At 58.1% G+C, this 24,417-nt stretch overlaps 1 protein-coding gene across 5 annotated transcripts in view; it reads left to right on the top strand.

Moving 5' to 3' along the window:
• Positions 1-354: 354 nt before the first annotated feature.
• The window catches only part of CNTN2 (contactin 2), a 33,156-nt gene continuing 9,093 nt past the window's right edge, over positions 355-24,417 (top strand). Inside the window, exons 1-17 of one of the 5 annotated variants that reach the window (XM_086694345.1) lie at positions 355-629; positions 6,710-6,797; positions 9,829-9,990; positions 14,135-14,279; positions 14,413-14,588; positions 14,747-14,842; positions 15,229-15,438; positions 15,725-15,824; positions 17,265-17,440; positions 17,851-17,987; positions 18,469-18,598; positions 20,404-20,554; positions 20,680-20,807; positions 21,154-21,329; positions 21,889-22,009; positions 22,551-22,709; positions 23,125-23,274. In XM_086694345.1, the coding sequence (XP_086550471.1) occupies positions 9,906-9,990; positions 14,135-14,279; positions 14,413-14,588; positions 14,747-14,842; positions 15,229-15,438; positions 15,725-15,824; positions 17,265-17,440; positions 17,851-17,987; positions 18,469-18,598; positions 20,404-20,554; positions 20,680-20,807; positions 21,154-21,329; positions 21,889-22,009; positions 22,551-22,709; positions 23,125-23,274 (2,140 nt within the window). In that variant the 5' untranslated portion in view covers positions 355-629; positions 6,710-6,797; positions 9,829-9,905. Of the gene's footprint in view, positions 630-6,273; positions 6,377-6,709; positions 6,798-7,850; positions 7,910-9,828; positions 9,991-14,134; positions 14,280-14,412; positions 14,589-14,746; positions 14,843-15,228; positions 15,439-15,724; positions 15,825-17,264; positions 17,441-17,850; positions 17,988-18,468; positions 18,599-20,403; positions 20,555-20,679; positions 20,808-21,153; positions 21,330-21,888; positions 22,010-22,550; positions 22,710-23,124; positions 23,275-24,417 lie in introns of those variants that run through there. The other 4 variants (XR_015246282.1, XM_086694343.1, XM_086694344.1 and 1 more) reach the window with 4 other exon arrangements.

The following is a 24,417-nucleotide window of genomic DNA, read 5'->3' as shown; positions in this document are numbered from 1 at the left end:
ATTTCTGATTTGGACGTCTTCCCGCGGCCCAGCGAGGGACTTCTGGGGGAAGCAAAGAGCTGGCCTCCGCGGGTGTCCAAGGTTTGAGGGGCAAGAGCCACTCTCTCTGCCCTCCCCACCGCACCCGTCTCGGCCCCTTCAGCTCTGCGCTGGGCAGCGATGGGGGGCAGGGGCCGGCTGGCCAGACAGCGCCCCGCGGCCAGGCGGCCCATGCATTATGGAAGACGCGGGCGCCCCGGCTTGCTCCCTGGTCCTTAAATGACAGCAAATGAGGTAAAGCCAGAAGGGTGGGGACGGGAAGGGGGTGGGAGGGGGGCAGAAGGAAGCCATCTCCAGGGCCCCCGAGCGTTGGCTGAGGACCGGAGCCAGCCAGTGAGCGGAGCCTGGGAGAGGGAGGAGCACATCTTGATGCAGAGATGCTGCAGTGGCTCCGGGCGCGCACACACACAAGCGCCCTCGCCCGCCACCGCCACCGCGGCCGCCACCGCCGCACCAGGACAGCAGCGAGCGGCTGAGGCGAGCCGGGGAGGAGAGGAGGGCGGCCCAGGGGGCCGGCGGCCGGCCCGGCTCTGGCTCACCGCCCCGGGCAGCATCCACCTGCCCCAGCCAACACCCTTCTTCCACCCCAGGTAGGTGCCAACCGCTTTTGTCTCCTCCAGCCTGGGGGGGTGGGGGGGGGAGGCTTCCCGGTGCTCCCGGGGCAGGGGCTGCGGCTCAGATTCCTTGCAACTTGGGAGGGGGCAGGGGCAGAGCAGGAGCCCCAGCCGGCTGGGGGGCCCCTCTGACTTCTCACCCCAGCCCCTTGGTGGCCACCGGACGGGAGGTCCCCTCCACCCTGTCTACGTGGGTGGCATCCTACAGGGCCCTAGCAGGCCGAGCCTGGCCGGGAGGCTGGACCCCAGTGGTGTCGAAGAATTTCAGCCTGTAGCAACACCTGCCTACGGAGAGGGCAGCGGCCCCGGGGCCTGCCCGGGGCCCCGGGTCCAGGGCCAGATAGTCCACGAGGCCAAGCCCCAGACTCCGGCCTTCCCCCCAGAAGTCCCGGGGTGAAATGGAGCCTGACTGCCCAGACTTGAGGTGGCCCTGAGCGTGCCTCTGCAGGGTGACCTCTTTGCAAAGTGTTGCTTCAGTTAGAAGGGGAGGCTGTGGAAGAGAGCGGGGAGAGTGGAACTCAAGTTTGGGCAGAGGCCTGTCCAGGAGCGGGGACTTAGGGAGGAGAAACCGAGGCAAGTCACATCCCACAGGGTGAGAAGCCCGGACCACCGGGGCTGAAATTCCTTTTCTTCCCTCCCCCCCCTCCCCACACCAATCTTCTTTTCCTCAGATCCCTCCCCTCCTCCTCACTGGTGGGAGGGAAGGGTTGGAATCAAGCTTGGCTTTCACTCAGGGAAAGGGTAGAAGGGGAGCGAGCTCAGTTTAGGGGGTCTGGAAAGAGAGGGCTCAGTTTTGGGGAGCCGGAAAGAGAGGGCAATCCTGCCCAGCACCATGGGGCTTACACCACCCATCGGAGGTCGGGGAAGCAGCCCCAGCCAGTGTCCAGGGCTGAATACTGTTGCCTTTTCCAGAAAGGATTCCCACATATGGGAAACAAGAAAGGGGGCAGGTGACACAGTGCCTGTGGAAGGGGACAGTCCTGGTGTTACATGGGGACAAAGCTGGGACCCTGTAGCTGCACACCACTGGGGCTGAGCCTGCGTCCCAGGAGGAAAAGCTATCAGTCAAGGTTGTCTGGGGGTGTGGGAATCCAGGCAGACTGAGGTGGGGTCGCCCCTTGGGAAGAGCAGGTTGTCCGGGGCCCCAAAGTACCTGCCCTTAACATTCCCCCCTCTCTGTGACCAGTCAGACCCTACCGCCCTTCCTTTCAGCCTGACCACCCCCCCCAACCCCCCCCCCCAACACCTCCCTGCCCCCAACTCCCTTCCCAGCCCAGACAGCATCCTTTTCCCTCTGTTCAGAGCGGGTCTGAGAGGCCCAGATAACCCAATCCCCTCAGTGAGCTCCTGATCTCCTTCTGGGCAGCAGCCCCAACCTCACCTCCCAACCCTCTGGCCCGCCCGAGAGACCCTCTGTCCACTTAGCCTCCCATTCCCACTCAGAGAGACCAGGGAGGCCACTGGAGATCAAGGGCAGCAGTGGGCCACCTGTGGGAGAGGCTGATGGGACCCCGGCTCCGGGGGTGGAGCAGGGAAATGGTGCCCTAACCTCCGACCTTGGGAGGAGGGAGTTCTGCCTCCTGGGAAGGCAACAGCCAAGCCTCTCCCCAGGGTGAGGCTTAACCCTCCCTTAACTGGGGTGAGGCTCCCCAGTTAACCCCTTTCTAGCCAGGCTGCAAAATCACTCAAGCAAGGTTTTTGCCACGAGGTCAAAGTTATTCCTAATTTCCCACGGGATCTGTTAGGAGACCTCAGCCAGCAAGAGGGAGACGGGAGGTGAGACAGATGCGAAGGGGGCATCAAAGTCACCCATGTTTCACCTGCCCTTCTGGTGAGGGAAGCAGAGGCAGGTGCACAGAGGAGATGGGTCCCCTGCTCTCTCCACCACTCTCTCACTTCCCATTCATCTTCTTCTACCCACTTGGCCATGCTCTTCCCTCACACTCCCTTCCCTGGCCAAGTTCACTCCTCCAGCCTCAGCCCTCAACCCACCTCCACACCATTGCCCCTGCCAGGTTGCACGACTTGTGCAACTCCACTCCAGCACCTTCTCTGCCAGCTGTTGTTCAACTAGAGACGCACGTAGGATGGGCCTCTGTGTTCAATGGGATGCTTGTATATATGGTCTCTGACTGACCAAACTTAGTCCTCAGGAGCGAGCACACAGAAGGGGGTGCCCTCAAGGCATCCTCTCTGACTCTGAGGCCATGAGGGAAGCAATACGTTTGGAGTGGGTTGAAAGAGGTATGTATGTGTCCTACCCCCGCCCCCAGAAACATCCTCAAGCCAAGTGGGTGTGAGAAAGCATATCTCAAAGACAATCTCTAAATCCTAGAGTGGGTGGGAGAGATTCCTAGGGCAGAACCAGGGGGTTGAACAAGAGGTGAGTGATACAAAGGGAAAGAAGGACCAGAGCAAAGGATATTCCAGTGAAGCAGGAAGGACTGAAGTTAGACTGCTCAAGGCACCTCCTAACCAGGAAGATGAGCCATGAGGAGGTAGGGCAATGTCCTCTCCAGTGACCCTTAGGAGGCTCTGGGAACTGGGGTCTGGTCCACGGTCAGACAGTCCTGACCGGAGGTGGAGGTGGGGCTGGAGGGCCCCGTAAATTCCTTCTGGCCCCAGGTTATGCTCTTTCAAATGGTAACAGGGGGATGGCTCTTTTTCATTCCCTCCTGCAGACCAGTCACCTCTCATTTTTCTGAACCACCCTAATCTGGACCAACCTCCCCCACTCACCTCACAGGCGGTGGTAGGGGGGAGGGCGAGCGGGTTGCTAACCTGGAACATTCATGGGAGTTTCCATGGGTTCTGTGCCCTGAGGGTAATCATCTTGGAGTAAAGAAATTCTTCCTTTGGTTTCATGAGTTCTCTTGCTACAAAATGAGCCCATGTTTCCAGTTTCCCCTAAAGAGGATGCAAAGGATGCAAAGAGAGGATGTGATGTCCTCCCCCCAAGCTGACCACGTTCCATCCCAGGACAGGCCCAGGCACACCTCAGCACGCTTCTCATCTAATGAGCACCCCCTCAGCCCATCCCTCCACACCCCACCCCCCCCCTCACCCATCTGGATACAGGAACAGGCTGGGTCTCCTCCAGCTCCAGCCCACATCCTCTCAATGCCTGCCGGCCTCCTAGATCACCAGGCCCCCCATCCCGCCTCTGGCTGGAGGGCGGCCTTCCTGCAGCGAAGCCCAGGAGGCACAGTTAATCTAGGGCCCAGAGCGGAAACTAGCCTGTGGGGAGGAAGGGGTTTGAACCCACCCCCACCAGGCTTGGCTCTGAAGCAGCCTGCAGGGAAGTTAGGAAAGTGTCGGGGAATCGGGAGTGGGGGGTGAGTCTCTTCTCTGCAGAGATCAGGGGACATATGGAGATTGGGCTGTTCATTTCTTCCTAATGCGGTTCTCTAGAACCGAGTGGAAACATCCTTACTCCTGGCCTCTCAGAAAGGGATGGTCCTTCCAAAGCCTTCACTCAATCTGCCCCACTCCACGCTGGCAGGCAAGTGGGGAAAACCTGGGTCTGGGTACGGCTTGCCCCTTATCCTGAGCCCCTCCCAGGAGGACGCAGGGCTCCCCTTTCTGTCCACTCCCCACTTTGAGGAGTCTCTCCGGTGGAGAAGGCCAGGGCAGGAGCGCCAGAGAATCCAGGTGGCAGATGAAGGGGACGAGGGGCCAGACTCTCGTTGTGGGAAGCTCAGACAAATGTTAGCCTGGGGTCACAGCTCTCCCCAGAGGGAACAGGCTGGGGCCTCAGAACCAGCTGCTAGTACCAAGAACCTGCAGAGAAAACTGAGGGGTGGAAAGGGAGGGAGCACACAGAGGGGCCTGGGGAGAGACCCAGCTCCCCTGTCCCCACCCAGTCCCTGTCCCCCCCCCCCCCCCCCCCCGGGAACTGAGGAGGCCCCTATCCTACCAAAATCTGTCCTAAGGACCTCCTCCAGCTCAGGGCACCAGCCTTTCCCACCACAGCCCTCCTGACCCACCTGGCATGTGGCCCCACCAGGTCACTGCAGACTCCTGTCCCTCCAGAGAGGTGGGGAGTGTTTCAGACCTTCCTGGAGGACAATGGTCCTGTCCCAGGTGGCAGTCCCCTTCCCAGGCAGAGTCCCGCCCCCATTCTGGACCCCGCAGGCAGGGGCTGGGGGTGGTTGAGGAGAGGTATCAGCTGGGAGCACTGGCTCAGGTGCTCTCCTGAGCACATGCTATCTGGATGTGACTCTGGGTGCCCTCGTCTGGGGTGGCCTGCTTGCTGGGGCTTCCCTGAGCCTGCTGCCCCTGTGGGGCAGAGGGGAAGAGGGCGCCGGCCCAGGGAGACTGTGGGAGTCTGTCAGTGTCCTAAACACTTGCGAGCCCAGCCCGAATGTCATGACTGTGTGGGAGCGAGTCTGACTCAGGCAGAGTCTAGGGACACGTGTGCTGGAGCCCGTGCTAGAGGTTCTGTGAGGACTGTCCGTGGTAAGATCCGATCTTTTCTGAGTACTTACTATGGGCCGGGAATGCTGCTGACCTCCCAAGGGTCCCTGCTTAAGCCCATTTTGCAGAGGAAGACTGAGGCTTGGAGAGGTTAAGTAATGAATGTTAGAGCTAGGGTTCTACTAGTTAAATACTAGGGTTTCACTGGTTAGTAAGGGTCAGGCCGGTTGGCAGTGTTAACCACCATACTGAGCTGCAGGACAGAGGAGGGCAGGGACCTGAAGGGCTTCTGCAGTGCTTGTTGGCTCATAAGTCACTTAGTCTCTGCCCTCAACTGGGCTCCAAACTCCCCCTTCCCCACCACCACCCATATAAAAGTCGCCAAATCCCTCAACACTTAAACCTCCATTATCCAGGGGGAAAGAGAGGCAGAGTCAGGGCAGGGATTTGGGGGTCCCAAGGTGTAGCATTTAGACAGAGTGTATATTTCATTTTCTGACTGGTTCTGTGCAGGGGTCCTCAACTCAGAAAACCCTGTCATGTGCCAGAGTCCTACTCACAGCCTTCCTTCTTGTCACTGTCCCCCAGGCCCTTTGTCTCCCCACACCCAGCAATTCAGCCTGCCTCCTTTGTGCCCCTGAACCCCCAAGCAGTCCATTCCCCCATGTGCCGGTGCTTCACGGGACCAGCCCCTGATGGTGACAGCCTGTGCCTGCCTGTGCCAGCCCATGCCCGCCGGTGCCAGCCTGCACCCCTGCACCAGGGCAGCTGGCCTGGGCCAGGCTTGGCTGGCTCAGGGCTCCAAGGGCCGGCTCTGGGCCTGGCATAGCTCCACTCCTGCCTTGCTCCTGACAAAAAGGCACCCTCCACCCTGGGCATTCTAGAATGTGCCATAGGGCAGATGGTATAGGGAGACAACTGGGTCACACTTAGTGGGTCAGAAGGTTCTGCAAAAGGCAGTGTTTTCATTACTTTCTCACCAGTGCTTAGCACAGTGCCTGGTGTGTGTGACCCAGGCTGTGTGTGTGTGTGTGTGTGTGTGTGTGTGTGTGTTCGCACAAGGCCTTGGCACACAGCGGAGCTCAAGGTACATCTGATTGGGCTGACTGGTCTCTAGTGCTCCCCAAAGGCCACTCCAGGAGCACACCGATCCCAACCCCTCCCCAACCCCTGTCTCTTGAGCCTACAGGTCTCAGTCCCCAGAGGGTGCCCAGGGCCCTTTAGCCCAAGGTGACTGATAAAAGTCTGGATTAAACTAAACTGTGCAATGAGCCTTGGGATTGTGTTATTCATGATGTATGCCTATGGTAAGTGATAACATATTCTGACCACTGTGGGTGACGAGTGCTCCAGGGGGAGTGATCCTCCTGGTGGATCGCGGAGAAACAAGGCAGGAACTGGGTCATCAAGCCCTGTGCTGGGTGGGGACACACACACACACACACACACACACACAGACTAGACATAACCCATAAACAGACACAGACACGTGCATATACACAGAGACATAAAGACCAGACCACACATATATGCAGGGGCATATAGACAGACACAGCACATGGATGCAAATAAACGTCACATACATGTGTGCACGCGCGTGCACACACACGTGCACACACACTCACACTCTCTCTCTCCAGCACTGCTGGTGGGCACCTGCCCCGAAGTCTCCAGCCCCAGCCCCAGCTCCCTGGTCATCTGTTTCTGCTTTGCTCTGGCACACTCAGGGTAAGTGCCTGGAGCCGAAGCTCCTCCCCAGTCCGCACCCTGCCCCCTCACTGAGCTCCCAAGACTGGCAGGCAGACAAAGGGCAGGAAGCAAACAATGATTGAGCACCTTCTCTGAGCCAGACTTCAGGACGTGGTGCGGGAGCACCACCAGGCGTTTTCAAACTTTTTGGAGCTGCAGAACCCTCTGTTTAAAGGGAACTTCCAGGAGGTGAAGCAGATTCCAGAGGAGCTGCTCTGGCTAAGTGGGGAAGGGATCTGGAGCCCTAGTCTCCTCTCTCCCTTCCCCCAGCCAAACCGTGGCCCCAAGGCAAGTCCAAATAGCCAGAGACTTCCTGCAGGGCGCGCCACTGCCTCACGGAACATTCCAAACAGCCCCGTAAAATAAGTGTTCCGTGGAGAAACCGACCCTTCCACCAGGAGTAACTTGCCCAGGCTCACAAAGCTGTGAGGAGACAAAGCAATATCACTGGCTCCCGCCTGTGGATTCCAAAGCCTGCGATGGCTCACAGTGCCCCAGAGGCTCCCCGTCAGGAGGACAGCTCCCTGCGTTTGTACAGTATCCAGAGCCATACTTCTAGATTCTTCCATGACTAAACACCCTGCTGACCCTAGAGACCCGAGGCTCTGTGTGTGTGTGTGTGTGTGTGTGTGTGTGTGTAAAGATACATGAGTGTGTATGTGAAGACGTGTGGGGAAGGGAGTGGGAGTGTGTCAAGTGTGTAAAAGTGTATGAGGCAGTATGCGACACGAAGAGGCAGAGTGTGTGTGCACATGTGAGAGTGTGTGAGACAGAAAGGGTGTGAGTGAACACATGAGAGAGAGTGTGAGGGCGTGTGTGGGTGTGCCCCCGGGCCTGCCCTTGGGGGGGGCACTGAAAACTGGTGCAGCAGGGATGGGCTCTCTGGTGAGCTCGCTGTGTGAGTGTGCCTGTGCGACCTCGTGCGTCCACTGGCCGCAGGAGGATATAGCCCAGCTGTTCTCCACCAGTTGAACGGGACACACAAGTAACAGGGCGCTTTGCTAGGCACCGGGGACACCGAGACGAAGAAGCCGGTGCCTGCCCTGGGGGAGCTCACAAACTTCTAATCGGAGGCAGACACACCTCCACAGGTGGGCTCCAAGGGTCTAGTCAAGAGCAGAGCTGACATCTAACCATGTGCACGTGGCGGCATCCGAGGGGCTTCCCGGCAAGGGCAGAACGGCTGGGTTCAAGTCCGGAAGTGAAAGTGGCAAGGACAGAGAAGGGTGCATGGTCGGGGAGAGGTGGCACCCGGTGGCTTCCCCACAAAGGGAAGTGGATATGAGGCCGGGGTTGGGGCCGAGGAGGGAGTGCCACTTGTTGAAACACCACTCCCTACCTCCACCCCCACCGACAGACACTCAGCTCTCAGCCCGTGGCCTCCCTGCCGACCCTCCCCCCCCCACCCATACCCAGGGCCGGTTCCCTCTCTCCCCTCCCCCAGCTCCTTCAGGAGACAGCTCTAGCTGTTCAGGAGGCAGAGAAAGGATGTGGGTGGCCGGATGTTGAAGTCTAAAAGGGTTTGGGAGCCCTTTCTTTCCAAAGGAATAGAAGTGAGACAGAGAGATCCTGAACTTGGCATTTGTCTTCAGACCTTGCCCTGGTCCCCGGGAGCCCATAGCCTGCCTTCTTCCCCCGACCTCCCCCCCACCCCCTTCCAGGGGACAGCATTCCAGCGGCCACCCTGCACTCTCAGTCGGGCAGCATTGCAGTCTCAGAGCTACTAGGGACCTTAGAGCACCCATTTTACAGATGAGGACACTCGGACCCAGAGATGGTGTGGGTCTTGCCACCAGGTAGTGGAAGATCCCCCCAGCCAGGCTGTCCCCTAGTCCCAGTCCCCTCCTCCTCCTCCTCCTTGGGATTCTAGAAAGCCACAGGGCAGAGAAGTAGAATGTGCATCTGGGTTACCCGCTCCCTGGAGCAGCTCTGACAGGGAGCCCTGGGGGCCCAGTGACCCAGTCTCCCTCTATAAGCAGAAAGCAGACCCCTGAGATTCCACACTTCCCACCCAGACCTCAGAATGTCAGCCTGGAGATGGGGAGCAGACGGAAAGGCTGGCCCTGCCCGCCCCTCTCAGGATGAGGCCCCATCTCCCCTGCCGATGGAGGGGGAGCTCTGACTTGCTCTGGGTGCCCCCCCCCCCCCGGGGAACAGTTTTAACCCTCTGGGAGCTGCAGTAACTCTTTCATCCCAGAAGGCCTGTGGGGGCCCATTGGCCCACCTAGTTGGGGAGAACTGCTGATGGGGGCCAAGGTCATGGCTTCATAAGTGCCTCACCCGGGGACCCAGGTGAGAGGGTGGGAATGAACCAGCCGCTGCTAGAAAAACAAGGAAGGGGGTGTCTGGGGGGGCTCAGCGGGCCAAGAGTCTGAGTCTGACTCCTGATTTCGGCTCAGGTCATGATCTCATGGTTCGTGTAATCAAGCCCCACATCAGGCTCTGCACTGACAGCTTTCTCTCTCTCTCTCTCTCTCTCTCTCTCTCTCAAAATAAATTTAAAAACATTCAAAAAATAGAACAAAGAAGGCTCCAGAGGGGCTTATCGCCCCCTACCTAGGCAGCTCAGGGGGCAGGGGCTGGGGAAATTGGGCCCCAAATGCTGGAAGGTGTTCCCCACCCCCACCCCCAGGCCCCGCCCTGTTGTCTTCCGGACCCCACAACAAGAGCTCTTATGGGGTGAGGGGCAGCTGGGTTCTCGCCTCCCAATTAGCCACTGATTTCACTTCCTGAGCCAACCCCTGCTGGCTGCAGGGGAGGTGGGGGGAGGGCATATACAGGGCAGAGCCAGACTCCCAGGGGGCCAGTAGTAGGCACTCAGTCTGGGAAGAGCTCCTTGCTAACAGCCAAGCCTCTTCCCCCTCCCTCCCTCCCCCCTCCCCCGGCTCCCCTCCCCCCCCCCCCAACCCTGGGGAGGATGAATGCAATTCCAGCCCGGGGTGAAAACAGTGCAGACCCAGGAGGCAGGAGGGGCGCGACTCAGAAGCCTCCCCATCCTCTGCCTCCCCAGGTCCTTCTCAGCCTCCAGCTGGACTCTCCCCTCCCCGAGCTGAGGATCCCCTCCTCAGCTCCCCATCTCTGCCCAGAATGCTCACCATGGGGACACCCACCAGGAGGAAGTCACACCTGCTGCTGCTGCTGCTAGTCACTGTGGCCCTTGTCTCCTCTCCAGGTAAGAGGCCTCATCTGGGCTCCAGAGTCCAGCAGGGTGATCATGTCGTTATATCACTGCTATTATTGTAGCGATGACTTCAGAAATTACTGACCCTGCGTTGCCACGGCACTTCGATTTCTGAGGCCCCCTTCCTTTGCTTAAATGTCCCCATTTGTGGATCTTACCTTCCCCCTGAGGTTAGAAGGAATGAGTCTCGCCATAATGTAGGTGGAAGAAGCAGGATCCAGAGAGGGTAAGTGGCTTGCCCTGGGCCCACACAGCAAGATCACGGCACATCTGGATCTCCGTGATATCAGCCCGGAGCCGCTGCCTCTGAGGAGTCGCGCTGTCCGATATGGTAGCCACATGAAACTATTAGACTGGGACTAAATTAAAATTTAAAATGAGTCCTTCAGTTATACAAGCCACATATGGGATAGCACAGATTATAGAACGTTTCCATCATCACAGAAAGTTCTATTGGATGGCACTGCTGCTCTGGCATCCTCTGACTTGAGGAGATGGGGATCAGTACCACGAACCTCTAGGAGGGCTCCCCAGGGCGGCGCTGCAGCCTGGCCAACGGACCTAGTGTGGAACAGGATGTGAGGAGAAATGAGGCACAGCAGGGGGGTGGCCTTTTGCCCAAAGGGACCCAAGCAAAGGATCCCATGCCAAGGGTGCTGCAAGGCAGGGAGAGGGGAGGAGGGGGGCTGGCAGAAGAGGGCAGTGTGGGCCCAGATCCCACTCTGGAGAGTGTGCCAAGAAGGAGGTACCAGAGACCAAGCCTGTCCAAGAGCTGGAGGGAGGTCCCCCAGCCCCCTGCTGCTGCACGGAGGGACCTGCTGAGACCACCGCTTGGCCGCTCTGTCCTGACCCCCAGCCCAGATCAATAGATGCTTCTTTTCTCCTTAAAGGCCCCCTTGGGAGAAAAAGGACCCATCCCCCACCACCCTTCCGGAGTTGTAGCAGCCTCTGACTCCCCACCCCAAACCCCCTGCAAGGCTGCAGCCAGCACGTTCTAGGTCCTCTGTCTCATCAGGGAAGGACGCCACTGGCACACTTTCAGACGTTCTCATTCCGTCCTAACTGCCTCCCAGTCCTGCACCCAAGTCAGTGAGGCTGCTAGGAAATAAAGCTGACCCAGAGGCTGGAGGGGGCCTCCCAGCAACCCCACTCTCAGGCCTAGCTACCTGTGCCCGGGGCCCACCAGGCCAGAGGAGCTGCTGGGGTGGGGAGTCCAGACTGCGCAGAACAGGGGACAGCCACCCCAGAGAGAGCAGTGGAGGGGAGCCTGGGGTCCTCAGCACCGCCCTCCCTCGGGAAAGAGTGCCGGGACCTCGGCATCTGAGGCAGGCGGTGTGGGCAGCTGCAGGGCTCTCAAACCCAGAGATGCAGCAAAGCCCAAGGAGAGGGGACCTGGTCTGCCACACCCACGAGCTCCAGAGACACGAGTGGAACACCCCATCGCCTGTTCTCAGCCCTCCCAGAAAGGTGCCTCGGCTCTGGGCTCGCCTGGCTAAGCTGCCCTGGAGAAGCAGCCTTGGGTCCCTGGCACCCCGACAAGGAAAGGCAGTGAGGAAGCCCCCCCACGTTCTCATCTATCCAGCCCCTTCTACAAGCTTCCCGATGCCCATGTTCACGGGGGACGGGCGGGGGGGGGGGGGTGCAGCGTTGCCAGAACAGGGAATCAGAGAAGAGAGAATCAGAGAGGATGAGGGACAGGGACAGCGAGGAGGGGTGGCCTTGTGTGGGTGGGTGTGAGCGCAGCCTCAGAGGAAGGTGTGGGGTGAACGAGACTGTGTTTGTGGATGTTTCAGAGGGTGGCAATGTCAGCGGGTTGTTGTGTGGACCGGGTGCGACATCTGGGGGGGATGACGAAGGCGCGTGGAAAGCCTCACAGCAAGTGTGATGGCTCTCGACCCCAGCTGCCCTTCCGAGTGCCCGCGACGCGCTGTGATTCGGCACCTCTGGGATGGGCCAGAGCCTCTGATGGTTCCGATGGGGAAGCGGGGTCAAGAATCACGGACACTGTGGTTAAGGATGGCTGGCTGTGGGTGAGGCTGGCCAGGGTCCAGATCCATGGATCTGCTCCTTCTCGCTGTGTGATTTGGAGAAGTTATTTAACTTTCCTAAATCTCAGTTTCCACATTAGTTAAATAAGGAGGTGGCAATAGCTGTCTTGTAAAGAGGTTATGCGCAAGAAATATGGAGCGTGGGATCCGATACAGAGCAAGCACTCGATAAAGAGCACCTGCTTTTATTATTATGGGTATATGGATATATATACATAAGCACGTATATATACGTGTGTAGCCGGATGCGCATGGGAACACGTATCTGTCTACTGGAGTAGCTTAGAGAGGTACGTGTGTATATGTGATGTGTGTGTGCGTGTGAGGAAGGGTGTGCAGGTGAGAGGTGTGGAAATGTACATATGTGGATGAGGGTGTGGACATGGCTGAGTGCCGAGGACAAAGCTTTTTCGGGAAGAAAGCCAGTCTTAAAGCATCAGTGTGCCCCAGGCCCATTCAGCCACCCCCTGCCATGCCCGCAGAGCTGCTGGAAGCTGCTATTATATAAGGTGGTTCCCAGCAGCCTAGCTGCCCCGTCACCCCTCCTTTCCCTCCCATCCTGGCAGCCCCAGCTGGGGCAGGGGTCCCTCCCCTCCACCACCATCATTAACTTGGGATTAAGCTGGGCTCTCCAACTGAGATGCTGCGGGCTCCATAGCTGCCTCCAAGGCCCCGGGGCGGCAGGGAGGGATAGTGATGGGTGGTGGGGGGGGGGGGTGCCATTTCAGGGAGCCCTGCCTCCTTCCTCATTCTGAGAGCTGCTTAACAGCTGCCCTCATTCCCCAGGGGCCAGGGCTGGGCCTCAGCTGTGGCACGGGGGTGCACCCCCCCCACCCCTGGAACAGGGCTGACAGCTGGATGCGCTGGGACAGGAGGCACTAATTGGTTAATGGGGATCCCAGCCCCCACAACCCACCAAGGAGGGCCTGAAATCAGCTGGATTGTGGGGTAGGAGCCAATTAGGGGTGGCCTGGCTCCTCCCTGATACCACAAAGGCAAAGCATGGCTGGCCCCATGAGTCAGCAAAGAGAGCCCACTCCCCACCCCTGTGGGAAGGAAGACAGGTGTGAAACACCGGCCTCTGTGCCTCAGTGTCCCCTGCCCTGGTGCATAAAGAAAGGCATCCGCCCTGGGAAGGGGCCAGGCATGAAAACTTCATTTGCTCAGCAAATTCAGGAGGCCGGGATCTAGACCCACGTGTGCCACAGATTTGCCTTGTGGCCATAAGCAAGTCATTTCCTTTTCCGGGCCTTTCTTTCTTGAATTATCACACCGCACTCGTAGAAAAATGCCCCCAAAGCAACCTGCACCCCCTCCACCACCATGAAGCCTTCCTTCTCCCCCTAAACTCCCCCTACCCGATGGCTTGGGTCCAGCAGACATTTTCAGAGCACACACCCTGTGCCAGACTGAACCGTCCTCCAGCCCCTGGGAGGTGAGTTCACATTCTTTCCGTTTCACAGGTCATGATGTTGAGGCTCAGAAGGGGTCTGTAACAGCTAATAAGAGGCCAAGAGCCAGATCACTGGCTGGAAGGGACATTAGGCTTCAGGGACGCACATTCTCTCTCCGCCTCCTTAACCAGTGGTTTCCCATGCATCTCACACCCTGCAGGCCAGCGGCTCCCACCCTGAGGGCCCCTGCATCTAGAACTCCCACTGCTTTTATGGTTCTCACCACCTCGTCCCGTCCTTTAGTGTCTCCGTCCCCGGACTGCAGGTCCCTTGAGGAAGAGGGGCTGTGTCTTAGTCACCTTTGCCACACAGTCTAGCCCAGTGCCAGGTACACAGCAGGTGCTCAATACCTGAGTGTAGGATGGGTGATTGACTCAACTATCTTGGCCAGCCGGAACCTGCCCAACCAGCTGAAATTCAAGTGTTAATTAATTAAAATTAAGTAAAATTTAAAATTGACTTCCTCAGCTGCACCAGCCACATTTCAAGGGCTTGACAGCAGGCGGCTGATGGCTACCGTATTGGTCAGGGCAGAGAACGGAACCTTCCATCACTGCAGAAAGTTCTACTGCACGGCACTGCCCTACTGGGCCCCAGGCCCTCAGGCGTCTGGTGCTGTTCCCCCACCTACAGCTTGGAGTTCAGCCCGGGGATCCCCGGCCACTTTTGGGCCAGTCTTTGAAGATCAGCCCCTCGGTCTGCTATTCCCGGAGGAATCCACTGAGGAGAAGGTGACGCTGGCGTGCCGTGCCCGGGCCAGCCCTCCAGCCACCTATAGGTGAGACCCCCACGGTGGGCGCCGGTGGGGGGGGGGGGGCCTGGGCAGCCGTGACGTTGTTCCTCGCACCAGCCCTGGCACCAGGCCGGGTCCAGCCACGCAGGATGGTCTCCTCCTCTGCCCCCACTTGCAGGTGGAAGATGAACGGTACTGAGATGAAGTTGGTGCCAGGTTCCCGCCACCAGCTGGTAGGGGGCAACCTGGTCATCATGAACCCCACCAAGGCACAGGACGCCGGCGTCTACCAGTGCCTGGCCTCCAACCCAGTGGGCACCATCGTCAGCAGGGAGGCTGTGCTCCGCTTCGGCTGTGAGACCCGCGGGGGTGCCAGGATGCTCCGGGGGAGGGGAATAGGGAGCTGGGGAAAGTGTCTAGAAAGGGCAGGTGACTGCTTCCCACGGAGGCTGGACTGGGGGAGGCCCCCAAGCTTGGAGGATGGTGCCCGAGCACCGGGTCTTTATCTCCAGTTCTGCAGGAGTTCTCCAAGGAGGAGAGAGACCCAGTGAAAACCCACGAAGGCTGGGGGGTGATGTTGCCCTGTAACCCACCTGCCCACTACCCAGGTGAGTCGGGACCCTGGCCCGAGGTTAGACAGAGGGCACAAGAGGGGCTTCAACCACTCAGCAGGGGAGGAAAAGGCGGTGAGTGACCCTTGGAAGCACCGATCCCTGGGTCCCCAACTCAAAATGATTTTGTGTCGGACTCAAAATGAGTCTGTCATTCGCTAGCTCTGTGCCCTGCCTCCTCCTTCAGACTGGGAGCACCCCAAGGGCAGGAGTAAAGTCACATCTTCCTTCTGGGTCTCCCCTCAGCGCCAGCTCCGAGCACGGGGCTCTCAGGACTAGGTCTAGAGATCCCCCCCAGCATGCTGAGGGCCTCCCCCCACAGCTGCCCCGTCAGCCCAGAGCCCCGCGGTTTCCTCAACCCCCGCCCCCCACGTCCTATTTAGGCCTGTCCTACCGCTGGCTCCTCAACGAGTTCCCCAACTTCATCCCGACGGACGGGCGTCACTTCGTGTCCCAGACCACGGGGAACCTGTACATTGCCCGGACCAACGCCTCAGACCTGGGCAACTACTCCTGCCTGGCCACCAGCCACATGGACTTCTCCACCAAGAGCGTCTTCAGCAAGTTCGCTCAACTCAACCTGGCTGCTGAAGGTCAGGGTCGGTGGGCACGGCGGGGAGGAGAGAGCTGAAAGGGTCAGCAGATATTGGGAAAGAGGGTTCTCCCCTGGAGGTGGCGAAGGATGGCTTGCGAAGCCTGGGGTCTGGGGCCCGGACCCCTCGGTCCCCCGGCTGCAAAGCCTCAGACCCTTGGCCAGGCCCCCAAGGGGAACAGGGGTCAAGAAGGGGTCGGCTCTGAGCTGTGCTGAGACCCTAAGCGCCTAAGGAGCCTCAAGCCCGCCTCATTTGCATCCGATCTGCAAACTCCCTCTCTCCCCAGACACCAGGCTCTTTGCACCCAGCATCAAGGCCCGGTTCCCGGCAGAGACCTACGCGCTGGTAGGACAGCAGGTCACCCTGGAGTGCTTCGCCTTTGGGAAGTGAGTGGCAGAGGAGGGAGGGAGCAGGCCAGGGCGCAGCGTGTCAGAGCCCCTCAGGGGCATGGGTGACCCCGGGGAGAGGGCAGGCGGGCTCTTTGTACCCTTCGCAGGGTCGAGCAGAGATCCCAGTGGGTGGTGACCACCACTCACTGAGCACTCTGTCCCTGAGTGGGGCGTCATGCACACCAGGGGTCTGACACATAGTGGGTCCTCCCAGCAATGTCTGCCAAGCTCAGGCCGCTTATGCAACACCCAGGCCGGAGGCAGGTAGCACTGTGTACGAACCCCAGCCTGGCCTCCCGGGTTCAACCCCCAGCTCTGTCACTTGCTGGCTGGGAGACAATGGGTAAACCCTTAACCTCTCTGTGCCTCTGTGTCCTTATTTGTACACGGTAATAATGGTAGTACCTATATGTGAAGTGCTTAGCACAGGGCCTGGCATTTAGCAAGTGTTCTATGGATGCCAAGAGTTATCTTTTTTTTTATAAATTTTTTTTTTAATTTATTTATTTTTGAGACAGAGAGAGACAGAGCATGAACGGGGGAGGGTCAGAGAGAAAGGGAGACACCGAATCTGAAACAGGCTCCGGGCTCTGAGCTGTCAGCACAGAGCCCGATGCGGAGCTCGAACTCACGGACCGCGAGATCGTGACCTGAGCCGAAGTCGGCTGCTTAACCGACTGAGCCACCCAGGCGCCCCAAGAGTTATCTTTTTAACAATTGTGATAGAAATCCCTCTCTCCTAGAAAAAGGATTCACTGGAACGGGGCTAAGCAAATAGGAGGTGTTCAAATAGATGCCTGTAGAACAATTAATGTGATTTGTACATTGGTCCCCTCTTCCCTTGTATCTCCTGTGGTTACCCAGGATGCCCCCTGCTTTGAGAAAAGTTATTGGACTTCCAGAAAATTCATATTTAAAGCACATGGAAGGTTCATAACTGAACGCTTTAAGAGTCGCTGATACTCAGTCGTTTTAGTATTTACAGATTGCTAATGACCACGGCCCTCTTGAAAAGCAGAGGCAAGGCCTTGTTGGGGAGAGGCGGGAGGGGACCCCCTCAAATCCCAGGCTACAGGCCACCGCTGAGGAGGGCAGTCCCAGAAGAGGCATGGTGGCCAGGGCAGGGTGGGGGTGGGGAGAGCAAGCCAGCTTCAGGGTACAGACCGCACGGAAGACCAAGTTCACGGGGGTCCCAATCGTTGCAGGGGAGAGGAGAGGAGAGAGGTGCCCTGCTTCTTGCCACTTTCCCACCTGTGCTCTGGGCCAGTCCGGAAGAGGCCCCTCCCTTCCCCCTTGCCTCTCTCCCTCTGTCCCCTCCCAGGCCCTTGTCCACACCCTGCCCGGCACCTCAGGGGAGGATCTGTGTGTGAGAAGCTGCAGGCACAGGGGAGTCTACTTAGCACAGCAAACCCGCTCTGGCTCTGTCTTCCCCACCAGCCCTGTCCCTCAGATCAAGTGGCGTAAAGTGGACGGCTCCTTGTCCCCCCAGTGGGCCACAGCCGAGCCCACCCTGCAGATACCGAGCGTCGCCTTTGAGGATGAGGGCACCTATGAGTGTGAGGCGGAGAACTCCAAGGGCCGCGACACCGTCCAGGGCCGCATCATCGTGCAGGGTACAGGGCTGGGGCCCCCTGTCTCCCCCCCCCCCCCCCGCCTTCACTCTTATCATCCCTGAGGAAGCAGATCCAAAAGTCAGGGAGGGGACTGGGTGGCCCCTTGCTTAAGCCTTCTTGCCCTAGGGTTGCACTGGGGGTGGGAAGAGAAGAAGCTAGGGCTTCAGGCAGGGTTGCGGGAAGCAATGGAAGGCTTTAGAATGATCTAAGTTGCTCAAACAGCCACTGGCACAGACACAAAGTGCGGGCTTTCTTCGGCCTGCTTCTCACACCCCCTAAAGCCCTTCCCGGGATGCTGATGGCGCCCTCTGCTGTCCGTCACCAGAACTGCAGCCCTGCAATCCTGGTCCCCCGTGAGAGGGAGGCTCGGCCCAGCTCACCCCAGCCTTTCTCTCCCTTGCTCCCCACAGCTCAGCCCGAGTGGCTCAAGGTGATCTCAGACATGGAGGCTGACATCGGTTCCAACCTCCGTTGGGGCTGTGCGGCGGCCGGCAAGCCCCGGCCCACGGTGCGCTGGCTGCGGAATGGGGAACCTCTGGCCTCCCAGGTAGGAGCCCTGGGGCTTCCCCCACACCAACCGCCGTCCTCTGTTCACCTGGTCCCCTCGCCTTCTAGACTCCCCGCTCCCCACAACCCTGCTCCACCACTGGCAGCCTCTCTGGGACAATTAGGGCACTTTGGGTGGTCGGCTCCAGGTGCTTCTTTCCCTCCCAGATTCACATGGCCACAGGCGGGTCAACCGGATGGAGGCCTGACTAGAGGGTCCAGAGACCTGGATCCAGGCACAACCCAGTCACAAAATCACCGTGTGGTCCCAAGGAGGTCACCTCGTCCCTCTGGCTTCAGTGGGCTGACATACAGGGGGGCCTGGCGGATCTCAGTCCTAGGATTCCAGGAGGCCCTGAGATGAGACAGGGCCTGTGAGCCCCTCGGCAGGCAAGGGGCAGCCTAGCATCTCTGCTGCACCTGCCCCTTCACCCCGGCCCTTCAGTGGCCCTGATGCCCCTGCTCTGCCCCCTTCTGCACAGAACCGTGTAGAGGTGCTGGCTGGGGACCTGCGCTTCTCCAAGCTGAGTCTGGAAGACTCGGGCATGTACCAGTGCGTGGCAGAGAACAAGCACGGCACCATCTACGCCAGCGCGGAGCTGGCCGTGCAAGGTACAGGGCCCGGGGAGGCAGGGGACATCAGCAAGGACAGATAGGCAGGGGCTAGAGGAGTTCTGAGTTCCAGCAGTTTCCTTTGTTTTTTTTTTTTAAAGTTTATTTATTGGGGGGGGGGGGTGGGGAGGGAAGAGAGAGAGAGAATCCCAAGCAGGCCCCATGCTGTCAGCGCAGAGCCCGATGTAGGGCTTGATTCTATGAACCGTGAGATCATGACCTGAGCCAAAATCAAGAGTCAGACGCTCAACTGACTGAGCCACCCAGGTGCCCCTGAGCTGCGGCATTTCTAAACACACAAACACGTGCTGGCGGCTCCCCTTAGTTTTCCAGTGTCATCTGAGTCGAAGACAGGGATTTAAGGAAGGAGACGAGACACTAGATTGAGAGCTTCCAGAAGACAGAGTGTCTTACTTGTTCCAGGTCTGGCACAGTTAAGGAAAGTGTTTGCTGCAGTGAAAAAGAGGTGGCAAAAGTCATTGGAAACCGAGTCGATCTGATGTGTGTTTAAACCAGTCCCTTCAGCTGGTTTAATCTCTTTGGCAATTTAATCTCTTTGTGTCTCAGTTTCTTGATTTATAAAATGAGGGCCATAACAGTCCTGCCCTCATACTGCTGTTTAGAGGACTAAATGAGAGAGAGGTAAAGCAGATAGGACCTGGCCATCACGTAACAGGTGCCCTGGAGATGCCAGCTGGTGCTAGGGTTCTTTGTTGTGTGACTTGGAGCCCGTGGGGCCTCAGTTTTCTCATCTGCAAAATGGATGTAATGATACCTACCTCATCAAGTTGGAGTGAGCTTAACTATGACTCATTCATTTATTTGTTCATGCAACCGTATTTATTCAACACCTCCTAAGGAGTGAACATGAATAAGGTCTCTGCCTTCAAGCATTTTACAATCCAGTGGAGACAGAGGGATGATCACAAAATCGAATAATTAAATAAGACGATTTTGGACAGCCATCAAAAACACAGTATAAAGAAATCCTAGGGGTGCCTGGGTGGCTCAGTCGGTTAAGTATCTGATTTCAGCTCAGGTCATGATCTCACGTTTCGTGCGTTCGAGCCCCACGTTAGGCTCTCTGCTGTCACCGCAGAGCCCCCCTTGGATCCTCTGTTCCCCTCTCTCTGCCCGTCCCTTACTCTCTTTCTCCCTCCAAAATAAATAAACATTTTTTAAAAACCTAGCAGAGTGGTAGGAGTGAGGTGGGCCCATTAGATGGCATGGTCAGGTGAGACCTCTTTGAGGGAGTCACGCATTTGGGGTGTGACCTGAGTGTTAACAAGGAGCCAGCCATGTGAAGATCTGAGGGATTTTTAAACAAAACGTATGGCAAGTGCAAAGGTCCTGGGGCAGGAAAAATCTTGGCATCCTCAAAGGGCAGAAAATGGCCCAGGTGATTGGAGCATGATAAATGAGGGAGAGCGGCGTGGGATGTGAGGGGAGAGGCAGGGTCGCATTTGTGAGCCCTCGTTGGACTTCATCCTGAGTGCATGTTTAAGTTTCTTAAAAGACATGCCAGGCTGCTGGCTGGAGCAGGAGATTGTAGAAAGAAGGTGCAAAAACAGGAAGACCTCCTAGGGGGGTTTTCGATAGTCTGGCAGGGGACTTGGTGGCTTGGACCAGCGTGGTGGCAGTGGGGGGTAGGGGTGACGGGAAGGGCTGGATCCTGGGTGTATTTTGGACTGGCCTTGGAGGGTAGGTAAAACGCTCAGCGTGCAGTCAGCTGACATCTTCATCAAGGGCAACGGGTACTGCTGTGATTCCCTGGGTGACTGCAGGGCACCCCTCTTTCCTTCTAGCACTGGCCCCCGACTTCAGGCTGAACCCCGTAAAGCGTCTGATCCCCGCGGCCCGCGGGGGGGAGATCGTTATCCCCTGCCAGCCCCGGGCGGCCCCGAAGGCTGTGGTGCTCTGGAGCAAAGGCACCGAGATTCTGGTCAACAGCAGCAGGTACAAACCCCACTCTACCTGCAGCAATTCCTGCCTCTCCTCGTCCACCACGAAGGCGAGTCCCCTTCCCGTGACGGCTGCAGTGTGACCCTAGGTTGGCCAGATCTGCTTTCTCCTTGCTGCAGAGTGACCGTAACTCCGGATGGCACCTTGATCATAAGAAACATCAGTCGGTCAGATGAAGGCAAATACACCTGCTTTGCTGAGAATTTCATGGGCAAAGCCAACAGCACGGGCATTCTGTCTGTGCGAGGTGAGGGGTGTGGCTTGGAGGAGGGTGGGTGGCTCAGCCACCACAGGGTCCCAGTCCCTCCTCGACACCCTGCTCTTATGTTCCCACCTTCCTCTGGGTTTGGGTTTGGCTTGGAGGCTACCCCAGGATTGGACTTCATTTGGGACCACCTCCCCACCGCCATCCAGAATCTACTCCTGTCTCCCTTTCACACACTGGTGGGGCTGCTGGGAGGTCAAGATCCTGTTGGCCATGCTGCCTCTTCTCTCTCCTGGGGTTTAGGACACACCCTCTCACCTTGCCCCCCTGCCCCTGCCTGGGCCTCTTTCCTCCCCCATCCACCCCGGGGCCTTCTTTTGTTTGGCAGATGCAACCAAGATCACTTTGGCCCCCTCGAGTGCTGATGTCAACTTGGGGGACAGCCTGACCCTGCAGTGCCACGCCTCCCACGACCCCACCATGGACCTCACCTTCATCTGGACCCTGGATGACTTCCCCATCGACGTGGATAAGCCTGGGGGTCACTACCGGAGGGCCAGTGTGGTAAGGCCTGAGGCCAGACAACCCATGGCTCCTCCCTCCTTCTGGACAGAGGACCCAAGATGTCTTTGACCATGAGCACCCCCAAAGCCTTTCCCCATTCCCTCAGGAACGCCATGCATTACCCTTAGATTCGGAAGAACCGCCCTCCCTTAGACGGGCAGTTCCCGGCATTCCACTCGAAGGCGGTGCATTTAGGAGGGGGTTAGGGACAAACCTGAAATGCCAGGCGCCCAGCAAGACTCCCTCCCCACTACTGTTCCTGTTATCCTGAGCCCAGGGCAAGTGACATCATTAACTCGGACCATGGTTGACTGTCCTCAGTTATAAACTGTTGTTTAGTCCCGGGGTCCTAAGTGGGGAGAAGCTGACTCCACCCACCGAGCAGAGACTCCGAGATGCTGGGGCGGGGGGTGGGGTGGGGGGTGGGGGGGGGGGGTGGTGTCCGTGAATATAATGGAGCGGGGGACTCCGAGCCCTGCCTCGTGGCTCACAGCTTGCTGTGCTAGCCAGGGCTCCTTCCCCTGACCTGTACCCCCCACTTCCTGTCCCCCACGTGCAGAAGGAGACGGTTGGGGATCTGACCATCCTGAATGCCCAGCTGCGCCACGGCGGGAAGTACACGTGCATGGCCCAGACGGTGGTGGACAGTGCGTCCAAGGAGGCCACAGTCCTGGTCCGAGGTGATGGCATTTCCCACCCCGCCCCTAGCCCGACTCCTTCAGAGGCCACCTGGGCTATTCCGACCTTTGCTCCCTAACTCCCCTCCTCTCCCCAAAAGCTGTGGGGGGGAAGGGCTTCTGAGAGAAGTTCCAGTTGATCCCGTGGTCTTGAAAGGTCCTAAATGAATTTTAAAAATCCACTTCCCAAGACTGAAGGACTTTGCTGAGGCCAGAAGTTCTCAAAGCCCAGTGCTGGGAAATCTGTACACATCTCTATGTGAAGGCCTCTGTGAGCCCCTCCAGCCTTGAACACATTTTTCAGACCTTACAACCCCCCCCACCCCCCCCCACCCCCCCCCACCCCCCCCCACCCCCGCCGCTGCAACGCACTGCGGGAGAGGCGGGGTTGGGGGTTGGGGGGGCTATTCCTTGCCCCCATGTGTGTTTGCTGCGCCCTCTGCTGCCGCCTCTTGGTACTGCACCAGCCCAAGCCAGCCTGGAGGAGACTGGCTCAAATTTTGAGGCCGCCCAATTCTGACCCACTGTGCTCTCTTTGGGGCAGGTCCACCGGGTCCCCCAGGAGGTGTGGTGGTGAGGAACATTGGCGACACCACCGTCCAGCTCAGCTGGAGCCGAGGCTTTGACAACCACAGTCCCATTGCCAAGTACACCCTGCAAGCTCGCACTCCACCTGCAGGGAAGTGGAAGCAGGTTCGGACCAGTAAGTGTGAGGCTCCACCTAGGTCGGTGCTGATGAGGCCTGGCTGAGCCTGGAACTTCAAAGAGGGACAATCTGAGGTCCTCTGCCTGCAGGGAGCTCCCGGGCCAGTGGGGGAGGTGGTCACGTGGACGGCAAGAGAGGGGAAGAGAACTGGAGAAGGGAGGCGCTCAGTCTGTGCCCTTGGAGCACTGGCAGATCATTACTGGGGCCCCCACTGATGCACCCAGCATCAACAAAGGCTCCCAGGCAGGGGAGTCTACTAGTTTTCCCATTGTTTCCAAAAGAGGTGTTGAGCACTAGGTATATGGCAGGCACCATCATGAATACAATGAGGTGAGTCGTCCCAGTCCCTGCCCTTTCCATCCGGACTAACTAACGAGTGCGTGCGGGCACACTGACTCCGGGTGCCTTGCAGATCCCGCCAACATCGAGGGCAATGCCGAGACCGCCCAGGTGCTGGGCCTCACACCCTGGATGGACTACGAGTTCCGGGTCTTAGCCAGCAACATCCTGGGCACTGGGGAACCCAGTGGGCCCTCCAGCAAAATCCGGACCAAGGAAGCAGGTCAGAGCCCGAGGTGTCCCAAAGACAGGCAACGTCAGGGCACAGACCCAAGCCCTCCTTAGAGAGCCCCAGGCGTGCGACAATCACACGGAGTTCCAACCCTCCTCTAACAAAAGAGACAAGAAAGGGACATGAGGCTAGGCAGGGCGACTGCACTGCCCAACGCACTCGGCCCTGGGCCATCGCCTGGGCCTGTGAGCCCTGCATGAACCTTCTAGTCCAAACCCCTCATTGCATTTTACTTTTTAAAAAATGTTTATTTATTTTGAGAGACAGGGAGGAGAGGCACAGAGAGGGAGGGAGGGAGGGAGGGAGGGAGGGAGGGAGGGAGGGAGAGAATCCCAAACAGGCTCCTAGTTCAGCACCCGATGTGGGGCTCGATCTCACAACCGTAAGATCGTGACCTGAGCCCAAATCAAGAGTCGGGTGCTTAACCGACTGCGCCACCCAGGCATCCCAAATCCCTCATTTTAAAAAATGAGCCAACCTGGGGCACCTGGGTGGCATCCGACTCTTGATTTCGGCTCAGGTCATGATCTCATAGTTCATGGGATTGAGCCCCACATTGGGCTCTTTGCTGACAGCACAGAGCCTGCTTGGGATTCTCTCTCTCCCTCTCCCTCTGCCCCTCCCCTGCTCCCTCTCTCTCTCTCAAAATAAATAAATAAACATTTAAAAAAAATAGAAGTAAAAAAATTGGGCCAACTTTACAACTGCATGTGAATCTACAGTTATCTCAAAATAAAAGGTTTAAGTATTTTTTTATGGAAAAAATCAAAGTCTGGAGAAGGAAAGTGTCACACTGGCAGAGCCCGAACTTGAACTGAGGACCATGGGGTGATGGGCAGATATCCTCCCTAGTAGTGCATGAGCCGCTGAAATCCGTTAATGAGGAAGGGGTGTGTGTGTGTGTGTGTGTGTGTGTGTGTGTGTAGGGAAGCAGTCAGTGTCTCTAAGTCCTTTAGACAGTTTCTTGGGGAGCAGGTGGAATGGACAATCTTCCCACAAGCTCCCTGAAAGGCAGGTGGGTGTCAGAACCCAGCTGAGCGGGGAAGGCAAGGGAGAGAACCCAGGAGAGGCACACATCCCCCACCCTCTGAGACATTCACAGATGAAAATCCAGAAGACCTGGGGTCCTCAGAC

Source organism: Puma concolor, chromosome E4 (assembly GCF_028749965.1).
Source record: "Puma concolor isolate L17-30 chromosome E4, mPumCon1.1.hap2, whole genome shotgun sequence".
Lineage (NCBI taxonomy): Eukaryota > Metazoa > Chordata > Mammalia > Carnivora > Felidae > Puma > Puma concolor.
This window is presented reverse-complemented; position numbering and strand designations above follow the sequence as displayed.